General features: G+C 39.1%; 1 protein-coding gene across 10 annotated transcripts in view; it reads left to right on the plus strand.

Annotated features, from left to right (window-relative positions):
* Positions 1-16,909, plus strand: part of TRIM37 (tripartite motif containing 37) — a 127,737-nt gene that overhangs the window by 38,687 nt on the left and 72,141 nt on the right. For 9 of the 10 annotated variants that reach the window (XM_025363344.1, XM_025363347.1, XM_025363351.1 and 6 more), the window contains 4 exons: positions 5,211-5,261; positions 6,964-7,045; positions 8,804-8,880; positions 13,312-13,491. In XM_025363344.1, coding sequence (XP_025219129.1) covers positions 5,211-5,261; positions 6,964-7,045; positions 8,804-8,880; positions 13,312-13,491 — 390 coding nt within the window. The remainder of the gene's footprint in view (positions 1-5,210; positions 5,262-6,963; positions 7,046-8,803; positions 8,881-13,311; positions 13,492-16,909) is intronic. The other variant, XM_025363348.1, reaches the window with a different exon arrangement.

Genomic DNA, 16,909 nt, shown 5'->3' on the forward strand with positions numbered 1-16,909 from the left:
GCCTTTTCTTTTTCTTCTGATATGTGATGCCCTCTGATGACCACAGAGCATTCATTGTACTATTTTATTTTTTATTTTTTTAATTTATTATTTTATTTACTTATTATTATTTATACTCTGTCACACTCTGTTGTCCAGGCTGGAATGCAATGGCGTGATCTCGGCTCACTGCAACCTCCACCTCCTGGATTCAAGCAGTTCTTACACCTCAGCCTCCTGGGTAGCTGGGAATATAGGCATGCACCAACATGCCTGGCTAAGTTTTGTATTTTTAGTAGAGACGGGGTTTCTCCACGTTGGCCAGGCTGGTCTCAAACTCCTGACCTCAAGTGTTTTGCCTGCCTCAACCTCCCAAAGTGCTGGAGATTATAGGTGTGAGCCACCGTGCCTGGCTGCATTCATTGTACTAGAGTATATCGTTTAAGCCAGGGCTTTTCAATCTTGGCATTGTTGACATTTTGAGCAGAATAATTATTTGTGGAGTGGGGTGAGCTTTCCTGTGTTTCATAGGATGTTTAGCAGTATCCCAGTAGCACTCCCCACCCCACCACCTTGCAGTTATGACAAAAATGTTTTCAGACAGTGCCAAATGTCCATGGGGACAAAATCACCCCTGGTTGAGAATCACTGTTATAAGCCCTTCTTACTCGTTATAGATGCCACAGTCCTATAAACAGAAGGACAAAGTTTTTCTGACAGCTAGAACTCCGGTGGTTCTCATTGACCAGTAGAAGTCTTCCTTTCTTTCTGATTAACAACCTTATAAAATATTCATATATTTTTAAAGCACTGACTTTTTTGTTTAAATCTCTATTTCTGAATGAAAGCACTCAATATTATTAAAAGGACTAGGTTTTTGCTGTCATTAAGTAGACTTGGTTGGAGAATGTTCATCAAAATCCCTAGGATGCCTCACTGATAGTGTGGCCAGCTATTTCAGTTTTCAAGATATGTTTTCTGAACCATTTCATCACTTGTGGAATAAAACAGATTTTGACCTAAGGGTCATATATAAAAATTAGTGTTTTTCAATTCAAAGTGTAGTGTATGGATGACCTAAGTCACAGCTATGTGTGGCATTTGTCTGAAATGCAAATTCCCAGGCCAACTTTCCCAGAATCTTTAGAGGTGGTATTCAGAAATGTGTCTTGAGCACTGTAAGTAATAATAATGCACTAAAGTTTGGGAACCATTGGTGGATGTAAATTCCCATTCTTATACCACTTTCAGCAGCTCATCAGGCAGGCAACAATGCTCACTAGTCTGTTAATTAAGCACTTTTAGGGCCTTCTCTCTTTCTCCAGTAATGCTCACTACCTTATTGGAAACTTTGGCTTTTAGTTAATTCTCATTAGAAACCCATTTTATTAGTTGCAACATACAGGAAAAGAGGGCCAAATAAGAAAGGCCAGCATTCGTGACGTTAAGTTACACACCAAAGTTTAGATGTGCAAAGCAGTGGTATTTCTATTGCTTTTAGTTCCATCAGTTAGTAATTGGTGATGGAGCCACAATGGAGAAGAAAAGGTCACTAAATCAGTGAAGTGTTGTTTATTAAAGACCATGTGCCCAGTATTGTTGCAGGTGCTGCATGGGAGAAGAGGAACTAAAAATCTTACTGTGGGCCGGGCGCAGTGGCTCACACCTGTAACCACAGCACTTTGAGAGGCTGAGGCAGGCAGATCACCTGAGGTCAGGAGTTTGAGACCAGCCTGACCAACATGGAGAAACCCCGTCTCTACTAATAATACAAAATTAGCCAGGCGTGGTGGCGCATGCCTGTGATCCCAGCTACTCAGGAGGCAGAGGCAGAAAAGAAAAAAAAAAAAAGATAAAATAGTATAGCTCTCGGTTCGTAGAGAGTTTTATGTTTCAGGGAGAAATAGTCAAGTTGGTAAGGAGAACCAGTTTTTATATAGCTCAGGAGTCTTATTTCCTTAAGGAAAAAATGGATACTTGTGGTTCTCCCTTTTTTCCCTTTGTTCTTGAAGTTATGATGAGGTTACTGGTCTGAAGATTTGCAGATCAGTGACTTCCAGATTACTGGGCTAGAGATGGTTTGAGGCTAGTTTCCCGTATTCTTTGAAGACAAAGATTCACTGACACCATCATGAGATGAATCCAGTCATCATAAAGACCAGAGCAGTCTACACTTCTGAAAGAGGAGGAGAAAATTTTAAAACTATGAAAAGATAAAGCAGTGCCTCATCTGCAGCCACAGAATGGTAACATCAGTATGACTGAAGATAACCTCTAAATGAATGAGCATAATATGGAGAGGTGGTGGTAGAATTAGATGGCCTAGCAGTAGCAATAGCTTTGTGTGTAAATATAAAGAATGCAAAATCGGTGAGCCAAGATCACGCCACTGCACTCCAGCCTGTGTCACAGAGCAGGACTCCGTCTCAAAAAAAAAAAAAAAAAAAAAAAAAACAAAATAATTTCTTTTGCGAAAGAAATTTTTGAGCAAATATTTCCAACTCTATGAATCTGCCAGCAAGTATTTGTAAATATTCATTCAGTGAATATATATGCCAGCTATATTTTAGGCATGTGTTAAGTGCTAGCAGTAAGCATAATACAGACCTCTTTGGATTTATAATTATGATTTAGAAAAACAGATTATTGGAACACTAATAAAATTAATGTGGTAACTGGTGATAGGGGAAGTAAGTATCCTGTTTAATGCTGCCCCATACCACTAATTTGTCATTATACTATTTGTGTCCAAAAGGTTTTCCATAGGAAAATGTACATATGTGAAAGTATATCACAGTACCAGTTTTCTGTGCCCTGAATATGGTCATTTTCTCTTAGCAAGTGAGACTAGGGTAAACTGGACTGTACCCTCTTGGTTCATGAGTATTAGTAACTTGTGCTTTTTAGCCTGAAAGCTTTCTACTTCACCATTCTGAGTTGAAAATGGCATCTCCTGTTGTTTATTTTGTGTTCTGCTGAACTCTTTTGACCCTTAATGGCCAATAAAATATGATAATGATAGTCTGGACTTAGAGCAGAAATAACAGTAACAACAACACAGGAAATAAATCACACTGAACGTGGCAGAAGAAATAGTATGCTGATTAGCAGGCAACTGGGGATTGATTAAAGTCTTTGCATGTGGAGGATATTCTGTACTTGGTAAGAGACGTGATTGAAAGTTGCACAAAATTACAAAAGCATGTCAAATTTGAAGACTATACTGGGAAAGCTCCCTTAGAGCTCTTACTATGTTTATGGTTCTAGAAAGGCTTCCTAGGCACTAATTGCATTGGCCCTGCTAAATGGGGTTTGTGTATATTGAGTGCTAGGAGATCATACAATGGGAAGACCTTAGAGTAAACCTCCAAGAGCATGTGACTTCTAATCTGTTATCTGAAAAGATAGTAAGGGTTAACCAGGCAAAAGGATATGGGGATGAGGAATGTGAGTCTTTTAAGGAAGGATAACAACTGACTAGAGATATCATAGGGATTCTTGACATAGTCAATTTGGATAGTAGCTATACAGTTAATCACATGGCAAAGTACATCTACTTACCGTTTAAAAGATGTGACCTATTTAGCTATACGTACTTACACTAAAATAAAGAATTATTTATCTATATTGTATTGCAAGCCACTAATTTCTTTAGACACTATCACAGTGTGGCAGTGCTGTAGGTGTATCTTTTATCTTGTTTTGATAATAACCAAAATTATGATGAATTGAACTTTAGAAAATATACCTGAAGATGTGGTGAAATGGTTTGCAGTTTATTGTTTTGGTAAATTTGTAATTTTATATATCAAATTCATAACACTGTATTAAAACTGTATGATAGTCTTTTTCATAGTGTTTTAATGAATTTTGAGGTGTTCTAATGACAGTGTACAAACCATCCACATGATTAAAGGTAGTTAGCAGCAAAGTGACGTTTAGTCCATACCGTGATTATAATGCAGTTCTCTTTGAAGAAGATTGGATGGGACTAAAGTTGCTTGAAGTAGTTTTGACTTGCCAAGAAAGTGTTAGTGTGCTAGTCCCTCACAGTTGCCCCTTAGGTAATGAGGTGTTCATCCTATAAAAATGTATAGATTTATTTACTAGTAAATAGTTTCAAAGTATTTGAAGTCTGTTAATATTTCCCATAATTCATTCCAAAAAAGGAACTTTGGGGATTAACTGTGATATCGCTGACTGTTGGTTCTTTTCATTTTTTAAAGCATGTTTATATCTGTTTCATAATTCAGATACACACCCTAAGTGTCAATTTCTTTTTCCCATTTCCATGAGTACTTTTTTTTTTGTTTGTTTGTTTTTTTTTGAGACGGAGTCTCGCTCTGTCGCCCAGGCTGGAGTGCAGTGGCGCGATCTCGGCTCACTGCAAGCTCCGCCTCCCGGGCTTACGCCATTCTCCCGCCTCAGCCTCCCGAGTAGCTGGGACCACAGGCGCCCGCCACCTCGCCCGGCTAGTTTTTTGTATTTTTTAGTAGAGATGGGGTTTCACCGTGTTCGCCAGGATGGTCTCGATCTCCTGACCTCGTGATCCACCCGTCTCGGCCTCCCAAAGTGCTGGGATTACAGGCTTGAGCCACCGCGCCCGGCCTCCATGAGTACTTTTAAAGTGTATTTCTAGTACTTACTTTAATAATTAATTACATAATGTATTGCCTTTTTTAAGGGAAAAAAACTTTTATAAAATATTTCTTGATTTATTGATTGAGACAGAGTTTGGCTCTGTTGCCTTTGTTGGAGTGTGGTAGTGCAATCTCGATTCACCGCAACCTCCGCCTCTAGGGTTCAAGTGATTCTCGTGCCTCAGCCTCCCGAGTAGCTGGGATTGCAGGGGCGCACCACTACATCTGGGTAATTTTTGTGTATTTTTAATAGAGATGGGGTTTCACCATGTTGGCCATGCTGGTCTTGAGCTCCCGACCTCAGGTGATCCACCCACCTTGGCCTCCCAGAGTGCGGGAATTATAGGCGTGAGCCACCTCGCCCAGCCAAAAAACTTTTATAAAGTATTTGTATTTCTGATTTAATTGCATACATGATGGTTTTATGAAGTCATTTGATTTAATGTTATGTTCAATAAAGATTTAAAAATATTTCTTAGATTTTAGTTTAATAAAGTTTTTAAGATACTACTGAGGGACTTGGTTTTTTTAGGTAAATGGAATTTTAAACATATAAGCTAAATAATTATTTTTGTCTTTGCTTTCTTTTAGTGAATTAGTGCCATCTTATGATTCAGCTACTTTTGTTTTAGAGAATTTCAGGTAAGAGTTTTTGAAAATTCTGGTTTTTTGTAGGTGTATATAAGGAAGAGCCAGGAAGGTATTCTTTGGTAAGACAGTAATCTAGTGAATTGTGTCACTCACTTTAGAAGTCTTAGAAGAATAAGTTTCGTATTAGAAACATAGAGATTATTTGTGCTGGATTTTATTGTATCTTTAGACTGACTGCTTCTCTAGTCTGGGAAAAGGAACCTTTTCTTTTTATTTTGAGACAGGGTTTTGCTCTGTCACCCAGGCTGGAGTGCAGTGGCATGATCATTGCTCACTGCAGCCTCAACCTCCTGGGCTGCAGCAATCCTCACACCTCAGCCTCCCAAGTAACTGGGACTACAAGCATGTGCCACCACACAGATGGGGTCTCACTGTTTCCTAGGCTGGTCTCAAACTCCTGGGCTCCAGTGATTCTGATTCTCCCAACTCAGCCTCTCAAAGTGCTGGAATTATAGACATTAGCTGTGGTGGCCAAAGTGATTATACTGCCCAAAGTGAGGAACTGTTTTAAATAAGAGAGATCACTTAGCTTTGGCTAAGGTGAGGGGCCAAACAGTTAGAGGTTGATGAGCCCCCACTTACCCATTGTCAGAAATAAAAGTAGTGGGAAGAAATCCATTGAGATCCATTTATCTCAGCTCAAAGTGAAGAATTGTGGATAGGGGCCATTATTGTAAGAAATTTGTCAGTTATGTGTTAATTTTGTTTGCTTTTACTACTTTTTCTCTAAGATCAGAAGTGAAGATCATAACATGCAAAAGTTCTTAGCAATTTGTCTTTGAGGGCAGCATGGAAATGGAAACAAGTAATATAAGGTCTTCAGGAGAGAAACTCCAAATAATAGGCAAAGACCATCAAAATAAGGCCACACTGGGCAGGGCATGGTGGCTCACGCTTGTAATTCCAGCACTTTGGTAGGCCGAGGCAGGTGGATCATCTGAGGTCAGGAGTTCAAGACCAGCCTGGCCAACATGATGAAACCCCGTCTCTACTAAAAATACAAAAATAAGTTGGGCATGGTGGTGGGCGTCTGTAATCCCAGCTACTTGGGAGGCTGAGGCAGGAGAATCGCTTGAAACCGGGAGGTGGAGGTTGCAGTGAGCCGAGATTGTGCCGCTGTGCTTCAGCCTGGGCAACAAGAGCAAAACTCTGTCTCAAAAAAAAAAAAAAAAAAAGCCACACAGAATTTATCCCTCTTCCCATTTAATTTGTCTTTTCTCATGGGATACTTTTGTGGCTAAAACATAGTCTTTCTGAGGTTTTTCCCACATTTATTAAGGTTTAGTGTACTCTCGTTTTTCAATGTTAAAAGATGATTATACTGCAGAGAAGTGAGGAAGAAACCTTCTGGGTTTTATTTTTAATGGTGAAAGACTGCTTGTTGAAGCATTAATTAAATTTGGGAGACTTAGTGATATATTCCTTTTCCCTTAAATGTCACAATTTTGAGGGGGTTTTTTTCCCCTGAAACTTAAAAGATATTGCTGAATATTTCAGTATTTTTAAATTCTCTTTATGTCAGAATGTAAGCATATCTGAACTTTTACAGTGGAATTTTGACCTGATCAGTCACCTTGTTATTTGTCTAAGATTTCAAATATGTAGCAAAGAAACTGGTTGGTCTTTCTTTTTGCCTGTTGCCATTTCACAACAGTTTTGATCTTGGTATTTGGTTGGTTTTCTTTTTCGTTAGCACTTTGCGTCAGAGAGCAGATCCTGTTTACAGTCCACCTCTTCAAGTTTCAGGACTTTGCTGGAGATTAAAAGTTTACCCAGTAAGTTTTTGATGTTTCTAATAAAGTTTGAAACCAATGTCTTTCTTTCAGAGTTCTGTAGTACACTAGTTTGATTACTGAGAACTGTTAACTCTTCTTATTTTTTGTTCCATATGCTGTCCTCGTTCCCTGTTCCCCTTCTCCCTCCATGTTAGACAACTGTTTGTCCTCACCTAGTTCTCTAATATATTCTGCTGGAAGGCCTGTTGGAAACAATATTCCCTGAGTTCTCATATGTTGAAAACAGTTTTTGCCCTTTATATTCTAAGGCTAGTATTGCTGGGTATAAAATCCTTGGCTCATATTTTCTTTCATTGGGTATCTTCAATATGCAATTCCATTTTCTTTAGGAAAAGTGTGATAATAAACTATTTTTCTTTACTTTTAAAGATGTTTGGTGATACTACCTAGATGCTAAATAATCTTTTTGAGTCCAGTAATTTACTATTACACATTTTAGTCCTCCTGGGTTAGTATGCTTACACACTAAAGTCTTTCAATATGTAGTTTCAGATTTTTTTTTTTTAAGAAAAGTTTTGTATAATGGGATTATACAATAATATATAATCTTTTGTGTCTGGCTTTATTCACCTAGCTGATGATTCATTTATTCATTGATACCTATTGAGTGATTATCATGTCAAGCCTCAAAAGTTGCCTCAGGTCGTTTCAAGCAAGGTAGACCAAAAATGAAGGGGTTAATAGTACTTGTACCCCTCTGTAGTCATGTCCCAGTAGACACTGTAGATGTATAAGGATCTCTGTTCTCAGCCTTCATTGTCTCATTGGGGGAATAGATGTTTAAACAAGTAGTTATAATAAATGTGATTCTTTTAAAACATAGACACCTGAAGTACTAGGGCAATACATAGGAAGTAATTATCTCTTTTTTTAAAAGAGTCTTGCCCAATTAAACAAAAAGGGAGTAATTATCTTTATAAAAATAAAATCTATAGTAGAGATTTAAACAACTTCTCAATCTCTAGACAGAATCTTATATGGAATTCTGACATTAAAATCATACAGAAATTGTATTTAATTACTTTCAGCATAGGGTATTACCTTTTTGTATGTTGGTCTTAAAAATTAATTTTTGGGCTCAAGCCTGTAATCCCAGCACTTTGGGAGGCCGAGATGGGCGGATCACAAGGTCAGGAGATCGAGACCACCCTGGCTAACATGGTGAAACCCCGTCTCTACTAAAAAATACAAAAAACTAGCCGGGCGAGGTGGCGGGCGCCTGTAGTCCCAGCTACTCGGGAGGCTGAGGCAGGAGAATGGCGTAAACCCAGGAGGCGGAGCTTGCAGTGAGCTGAGTTCCGGCCACTGCACTCCAGCCTGGGGGACAGAGCGAGACTCCGTCTCAAAAAAAAAAAAAAAAAAAAAAAAAATTAATTTTTGGTTTAAAATTTTTTTTTGCCTCATTTCTAATGAAATTATTTTTCCCATTAGGGTCTTGGTTTTTTGTTAAAGTTGATTTGTAAGAGTTCTATATGTGTTAAGACTCTTAACCTTTCTCATGGTTGTTGATATTTCCCTTCATTTCTGTGCCTTAGTAGTTTCGCTTTTTTTTTTAATACACAGAAGTTTAAAGTTGTTAAGAACTCAAATCTATTGGTGGTTTTTTTTTTATTATTATTTCTTCCATTGCTTTGAGGCTTAGAAGTATTTCTCAATCTAGATATCAGATGTTAATCAGCATTTTGTTTTATTGTGGCTTAATTTTTTTTACACTTCAACTGATTATTCTTCTTTTAGGATGGAAATGGAGTTGTGCGAGGTTACTACTTATCTGTGTTTCTGGAACTCTCAGCTGGCTTGCCTGAAACTTCTAAGTAAGAACTGTAATTAAATAACAACCTTAATGTGCGTTTACATACATTCCCCCTAGCAGTTTTTGCTAATTTTTATTTTTGTTAATTACTGTATTGGTATATCTGTTAAGATGTAGAGTAATATGAAATTGTTGGCATCATAGGATGGTATAGATTGGCAGTTCTCAAACTGTTTGGTCTCATACTCTTAAAATTATTGGGAACCCCAAAGAGTTTTTGTTTATATGGATTACATATATTGTTATTTTCTGAGTTGGAACTTAAAACTGAAAAAAATTATATAAAATTTTAATTCACTTTTGAGGTAACAACAAGCCTGTTGCATACTAACATAAATAACATTTTTAAATGAAAAGTAACTATTTTCCTAAAAAAATATATTTTTAAGAAAACTTGTATTGCTTTGTGTTTTTGGAAATCTCTTTACTATCTGGCTTAAAAGAAGACAACTGGATTCTCATGTCTGTTTTTATATTCAATTTTTTTAAAATATCATTTTGATTGAAATACATGTATAAAATCTGGCTGCAGAGTTCTACAACCATCACCAACATCTAATTTTATAACATTCTATTTACGCCACAAGGAATCCCTGTACTCATTATCTGTCACTTCCCATTCCCCCTTTCCTTCAGTCCCTGAGAACCACAAATGTACTTTTTGTCAAGGAGGAATATTTTTTAAAGTGGTTTTAGATAATTGTGGATCTTCTTTGATATTACATCCAAACTGAACAAGTAGTAGGTTGTTAAATGTTATTTATAATGTGGGATCTGGAATCATATTAATGATTTTTTTTTTAAACTCTGTTACATGAAATCTCTTAGTTTGGTGTGGAATGTCTGCTTTCAGCTAACATGAGTCAAGAGGGATGAGATCTACGCATTTTCTAGATACTGGACATGGTGGTAACAAATGAAAACAGTCCCTGAGAGATGAAAAACACAAACCAGCTCTGTGATTTCTCCAGCTTACAGCCTTGAGAGAGTTTTCAGGCTGCAACACAGGGAGGAGCTGGGTTCTACTGAGGTAGAACCTGGCAGACTTAGTTGAGGGGATAGTGCTGAGAGTCTAGAAAGGACAAAATACCAGAGAGGAGAAAGCTGCAGAGACTGAAGTCTAGAGATCTGTAATAGGTTCCCCTTGAGTATTCAGCAGAGTACTTATCAGGGCATATGTGTGAGGAAACTACCTGAGATTGGGGAAAGAACTGCCTGACAGGATTAGAGGGAATAGTGATTGCCTGGTGTTCACACAGGGCCAGGAACTGTGTCTGTTGCAACCAACCACGGTGGAGAAATTTGTAATTCATGGGTCATTAGGTATAACGCTAAGGAAGTTTTTGCCTTGATAGCAGAAATTAGCCCTAGACTGAACACTGCTCTGGACCCACCTAACAAAAGTGAGACCTGAAAGGATCAAATTGTTTTCAAGTAACTTAACTGCATCCCAGAAGGAATCTCCAGAAAATTTATAAGGTTGCTGAAGTATCTAACATCCAACAAAATAAAATTTACAGTGTCTTTTGTTCAGTCAAAGGTTAATATGCCAGACTGGCTGGCGCATACCTGTAATCCCAGCACTTTGGGAGGCCAAGGCGGGAGGATTGCTGAAGACCAGGAATTTGAGACCAGCCTGGGCAATATGGTGAGACCTTGCACACGTCTCAGCTACTCAGGAGGTTGAGGCAGGAGGATTGCTTGAGCCCAGGAAGTCGAGGCTGCAGTGAGCTGTGTCTGCACCACTGCACTCCAGCCTGAATGACAGAGTGAGACCATGTCTCAATTTATTTATTTACGTAATGTATTTTGAGTCTCACTTTATCACCCAGCTTGGAGTACAGTGGCATGATCTCAGCTCACTGCAACCTCTGCCTCCCAAGTTCAAGCAATTTTCCTGCCTCAGCCCCCCAAAATAGCTGGGATTACAGGCATGCAACACCACGCCCAGCCAATTTTTGTATTTTTAGTAGAAACGGGGTTTCACCATATTGGCCAGGCTGGTCTTGAACTCTTGACCTCAGGTGATCCGCCCACATCAGCCTCCCAAAGTGCTGGGATTACAGGTGTGAGCCGCTCTGCCTGGTCAAGAATTCTTTATATATTTTGGATACTAAACCTTTATCAGACATGTGATTTGCAGATAGTTTCTCCCATTTGGTAGGTTGTCTTTTTACTTTCTTGATAATGTCCATTAATGCACAAAAGTTTATAGACTGTATCTTTTTGTAAACCTGAAAATTTTACAAGATTGGATATATAAATCAGAATATACTGGCTTTCCCAGTGTATACTTCTTTTCTTTTTGAGACAGGGTCTTGCTGTGTCACTGAGGCTGGAGCACAGTGGCACAATTATGGCTCAATGCAGCCTCAGCCTCCTGGGCCCAGGTGATCCTCCTGCCTCAGGCTCCCAAGTAGCTGGGATTACAGGAATGCACTACCATACCCAGCTAATTTTTTTGTTTTTTGTTTTTATAGAGACGGGGTTTCACCATGTTGCCCAGACTAGTCTCAGACTCCTGGGCTCAAGCGATCCACCCACCTCGGCCTCCTAAAGTGCTGGGATTACAGGTGTTAGCCACTGTGTCCAGTGTACTTATTTTCTTTCTCTTTTTCTTTTCTTTTTAACTTATTTTAGGTTTGGCGTTACGTATGAAGGTTTGTTACATAGGTAAACTCATGTCATGGGGGTTTGTTGTACAGATTATTTCATCACCCAGGAATTAAGCCCAGTACCTGATAGTTATCTTTTCTGTTCCTCTCCCTTTTTCCACCCTCTACCCTCAAGTATACCCCAGTGTCTGTTGTTTCCTTCTTTGTGTTCGTAAGTTCTCATCATTTAGCTCCCACTGTGTAAGTGAGAACATGTGATATTTGGTTTTCTGATCCTCCATTAGTTTGCTAAGGATAATAGCCTCCAGCTCCATCCTTCCATGTTGCACAAAAAACATGATCTCATTCTTTTTTATGGCTGCATACTTATTTTCTATTAGGAAATTTTGTAGCCTTTGATTTTCTGAATACACAATAATTTACTTTGCTATAACTTGTGCTGGAAAAATACAGTAGAGTATTTCAAAATTTGTATTTTAAAATTGCAAGGTGATAAACCTCAAAGGATAATAGAAATAACAGAATATTTATGTATGAGGAAACATGTAGTGAATATAAGGAAAAAATATTGCATTAATAAAACAAAAGTTGCTGGGCACGGTGGCTCAAGCCTGTAATCCCAGCACTTTGGGAGGCCGAGACGGGCGGATCACGAGGTCAGGAGATCGAGACCATCCTGGCTAACACGGTGAAACCCCGTCTCTACTAAAAAAATACAAAAAACTAGCCGGGCGAGGTGGCGGGCGCCTGTAGTCCCAGCTACTCGGGAGGCTGAGGCAGGAGAATGGCGTGAACCCGGGAGGCGGAGCTTGCAGTGAGCTGAGATCCAGCCACTGCACTCCAGCCTGGGCAACAGAGCGAGACTGCATCTCAAAAACAAAACAAAACAAAACAAAAGCAACTTTGAATTACTTCTTTATTCAAAATTTATTTATGTTTTGAGGTGTTGTTTTATACCTAATATATTGGTAAACATCTTTATGAGGAAAAAAGGACCTAGTGCCATTCATGTTTTGGTGGTTCATTCAAAATACTGCTGTTTTGGCCGGGTGCAGTGGCTCACGCCTGTAATCCCAGCACTTTGAGAGGCCAAGGAGGGTGGATCATCTGAGGTCAGGAGTTTGAGACCAGCCTGGCCAACATTACGAAACCATGTCTCTACTAAAAATACAAAAAATTAGCTGAGTGTGGTGGCGTGCGCCTGTAATCTCAACTACTTGGGAGGCTGAGGCAGGAGAATCACTTGAACCAGGGGGCAGAGGTTGCAGTGAGCTGAGACCCTGCCACTGCCCTCTAGCCTGGGCGACAGTGAGACTCCATCTCAAAAATAATAAATAAATAAATAAATAAATAAAAACTGCTCTTTTTCTGATTGGGCGTGGTGGCTCACGCCTATAACCCCAGCACACTGGGAGGCCAAGGTGGGTGGATCACCTGAGGTCAGGAGTTCAAGACCAGCCTGGCCAACATGAACCACCGTCTCTACTAAAAATACAAAATTAGCCAAGCATGATACACACCTGTAATCCCAGCTACTCTGGAGGCCGAGACAGGAGAATCACTTGAACCTGGAGTCAGAGGATGCAGTGAGCTGAAATCGCACCATTGTACTCCAGCCTGGGCAACAAGAGTGAAACTCCATCTCAAAAAAAAAGCCCAAAATACTGCTGTTTTTATAAATGATAAAAGAAATGTAATTGCATATATCAATAAGGTTTCCTCTCGGGTGATTACTTAGTGACCTTAATGTTTAGATGAGTTTGTCTTTTATTCTTATTTTACTAACTGTATAGTAATGGTCTGTTTTTCAATTTTAGATATGAATATCGTGTAGAGATGGTTCACCAGTCCTGTAATGATCCTACAAAAAATATCATTCGAGAATTTGCATCTGACTTTGAAGTTGGAGAATGCTGGGGCTATAATAGATTTTTCCGTTTGGACTTACTTGCAAATGAAGGATACTTGAATCCACAAAATGATACCGTGATTTTAAGGTAATAGGAAAAATTTAATGTTGTGGTTTTTATTGTGAGGAAATAATATCATTGGAACTGTATTTCAAAGATCATTTGGTTAACAAAGATGAATATTGAAATTCATACTAACCATAACCTTATCACTTTCTTAACTGTTTTATTTAAGTGGATAATAATCAAAAATTTGTAGTCAAAAAGTCAAACTTTTTTTTGACATCTAGTTAGTAATTTCGTTAAAGATATGCTGGGTGCGGTGGTGCGCTGGTGTTTCCATCTACTCTGGAGGCCGAGATGGAAGGATAGATTGGGCCCAGGAGTTTGAGACCAGCTTAGGAAACATAATGAGACCCCCATCTCTTTAAAAAGAAAAAAAAATGTGTGTAGGGGGGAAACTACAACTTCCAGTAAATACAGTAATGTTCCATTTATCTGTTGAACTTCTAGTGACCTCACCGTTTGGAAATCTAAGAATAGTGAGGGATAAAATGTTGATTTTTTTCACTTCACAGTGCATGTTATATTTGAGTGACTGGTTTTACAACTTAATTTTATAAAGCAGCTATCAGTTCTTTGTGAATAACAGAAAATTAAAAGAAGAATCAAGATGAAAGTTGATGAAAATGAGCAATTTTCTACTTTTTTCTTAAACTTTTATTTTAGGTTCAGGGATACTTATGTAGGTTTGTTATACAGGTAAACTCACGTCGTGGTGATTTGCTGTACAGATTACTTCATCACCCAGATACTAAGCCTAGTACCCAGTAGTTATTTTTTCTGATCCTCTCCCTTCCACCCTCAAGTAGGCCCCAGTGTCTGTTGTCTCCCCTCTTTATATCCCTGAGTTCTCATCATTTAGCGCCTTTTTTTTTTTTTTTGAGATGGAGTCTCCCTCTGTCTTCCAGGCTGGAGTACAGTGGCGCAATCTCGGCTCTCTGCAAGCTCCGCCTCCTGGGTTCACGCCATTCTTCTGCCTCAGCCTCCTGGGTAGCTGAGACTACAGGTGCCCGCCACTGCATCCGGCTAATTTTGTTTTTGTATTTTTGGTAGAGACGGGGTTTCACCGTGTTAGCCAGGATGGTCTCAATCTCCTGACCTCTTGAGCCACCCGCCTCGGCCTCCCAAAGTGCTGGGATTACAGTCCTGAGCCACCGTGCCTGGCCCATTTAGCTCTTAAATAATAAGTGAGAACATGTGGTATTTGGGAAAACCATCAATTTTTTTTTTTTTTTGAGACAGTTTTTCTCTAGCTGCCCAGGTTGGAATGGAGTGCAGTGGTACGATCTTGGCTCCCTGCAGCATTCGCCTCCCAGGTTCAGGCGATTCTCCTGCCTCGGCCTCCTGAGTAGCTGGGATTGCAGGCATGGGCCACCACGCCTGGCTAATTTTGTACTTTTATTAGAGACAGGGTTTCTCCCTATTGGTCAGGCTGGTCTCGAACTCCCGACCTCAGGTGATCCACTCACCTTGGTCTCCCAAAGTGCTCTGATAACAGACGTGAGCCACCACGTCCAGCCAAAACCATCAATTTTTTATTGTTGATTGTTGGTTTAGTATCTACAAGAAAGGACAGAATATAAATACTGACTATAAAACAACAGCCCTATTTAGCCAGGCATGGTGGCTCACGCCTGTAATCCCAGTACTTTGGGAGGCTGAGGTAGGTAGATCACCTGGGGTCAGGAGTTTGAGACCAGCCTGGCCAATATGGTGAAATCCTATCTTTACTAAAAATACAAAAATTAGCCAGCCTGTGGTGGCACGCACCTGTAACCCCAGCTACTCAGGAGGCCGAGGCAGGAGAATCGCTTGAACCTGGCAGGTGGAGGTTGCAGTGAACCGAGATTATGCCACTGTACCCCAGCCTGGGCGACATAGCAAGACCCCATCTCAAAAAAAATAATAATAAAGTAAATAAAAACAACAGCCCTGTTTAACGTGGGGTAGTCTTTACACAGGTCAGAAGTTTTTGGGCATCAGCTGGGCGCCGTGGCTCATACCTGTAATCCCAGCACTTTGGGAGGCTGAAGTGGGTGGATCACCTGAGGTCAGGAGTTCAAGACCAGCCTGGGCAACATGGTGAAACCCTGTCTCTACTAAAAATACAAAAATTATTTGGGCGTGGTGGTGGGCGCTTGTAATCCCAGCTACTTGGGAAGCTGAGGCAGTTGAATCGCTTGAGCCCGGAAGGCAGATGTTGCAGTGACCCGAGATTTTACTAGTGCACTGCAGCCTGGACAACAAGAGTGAAACTCTGTCTTAAAAAAACAAAAAAAGATGTTTGGGTATCATTACATGATGTTATAATTTGATGATCAAAATGAGAACTTGAATATTTAAAAAAGAGATTAAAATACATTCGTAACTGAGAAGTTTCAGAGTATTTAGCAGTTTAAAAAGTTCTCATCACAATTTGAAACTTTTTTTTTCTTGAGAGTGATTTAATGTACTCCTAAATTTCCCTTATTCAGAGCTCTTTGTTCTTGAGCATACTGGACAGATCATATCAGCATTTACTCTTAGGTGTTTTCCATAGCTTTTCTGGAAGTATAAAGAAGTTTAACAAGGGATATGATTTTCAGTGTAGGGAAAAAGATTCATGTTTTTGTTTTTGTTTTGTTTTGTTTAGAGGTAGTGTCTTGCTATATTGCCCAGTCTAGTCTAGAATTCTCGGGCTCAAGCGATCCTCCTGCCTCAACTTCCCAAGTAGGTGGGATTACAGGTGCATGCCACTGTGCCTGGAATCATGTTTTTTGAAGGGAGGGATTATTTTAGTTATCTTCATATAGCTTTTCAGACTTTTGGGGTTTAATGTTCGCCAAGAGAAGTAATTTATTGCTTTTCATGCTTCAGCCATAGAGAGAATTACAAAATTATTCAACTATCAATTTTACCAACCTACAAAAGACCCATTTTCTTATAGTCTTAGTTTCATCCTTATTACCGTTATATATTAGTACAGAAACAAATTCTTGTTAGGACATCATTTTTTTAAAGCAACATTGAGTCTGTACCATATGCCTGACACTGAGTTGCTAATAAGAAAAATATAGACATGGTTTTTGTCCACAGGGAACTCAAGATGAAATTGGCAGATAAAAAAAGAGTTTACTACACTCTTATTATAAAATAATGCTATAGTAGCACCATAAGTAAATTGCTATGAAATTCGTGGATAGGGAGCTTCTCATTATCGTATTATATTTATTTATTTAATGAAACATTGCTCAAACTTTAAACCTCATTTAGTTCAAGATTCTGGTGGAACTTTATTAGAAAGTTATTTAAGGCTTTTCTGTAACTATGAATATATATTTCATTCTTTCATTAAAACAGAAAGTTAAGAAAATTTACCTGCTGCTTGGTTTTGTTTTAATGGCAAAATATTATAATGCTCAGGGTTAACCACTGGTTTAAGTCATTCAAAGAAAATAATAGT

Source organism: Theropithecus gelada, chromosome 16, assembly GCF_003255815.1.
Source record: "Theropithecus gelada isolate Dixy chromosome 16, Tgel_1.0, whole genome shotgun sequence".
In the NCBI taxonomy this organism is placed as follows: Eukaryota; Metazoa; Chordata; class Mammalia; order Primates; family Cercopithecidae; genus Theropithecus; species Theropithecus gelada.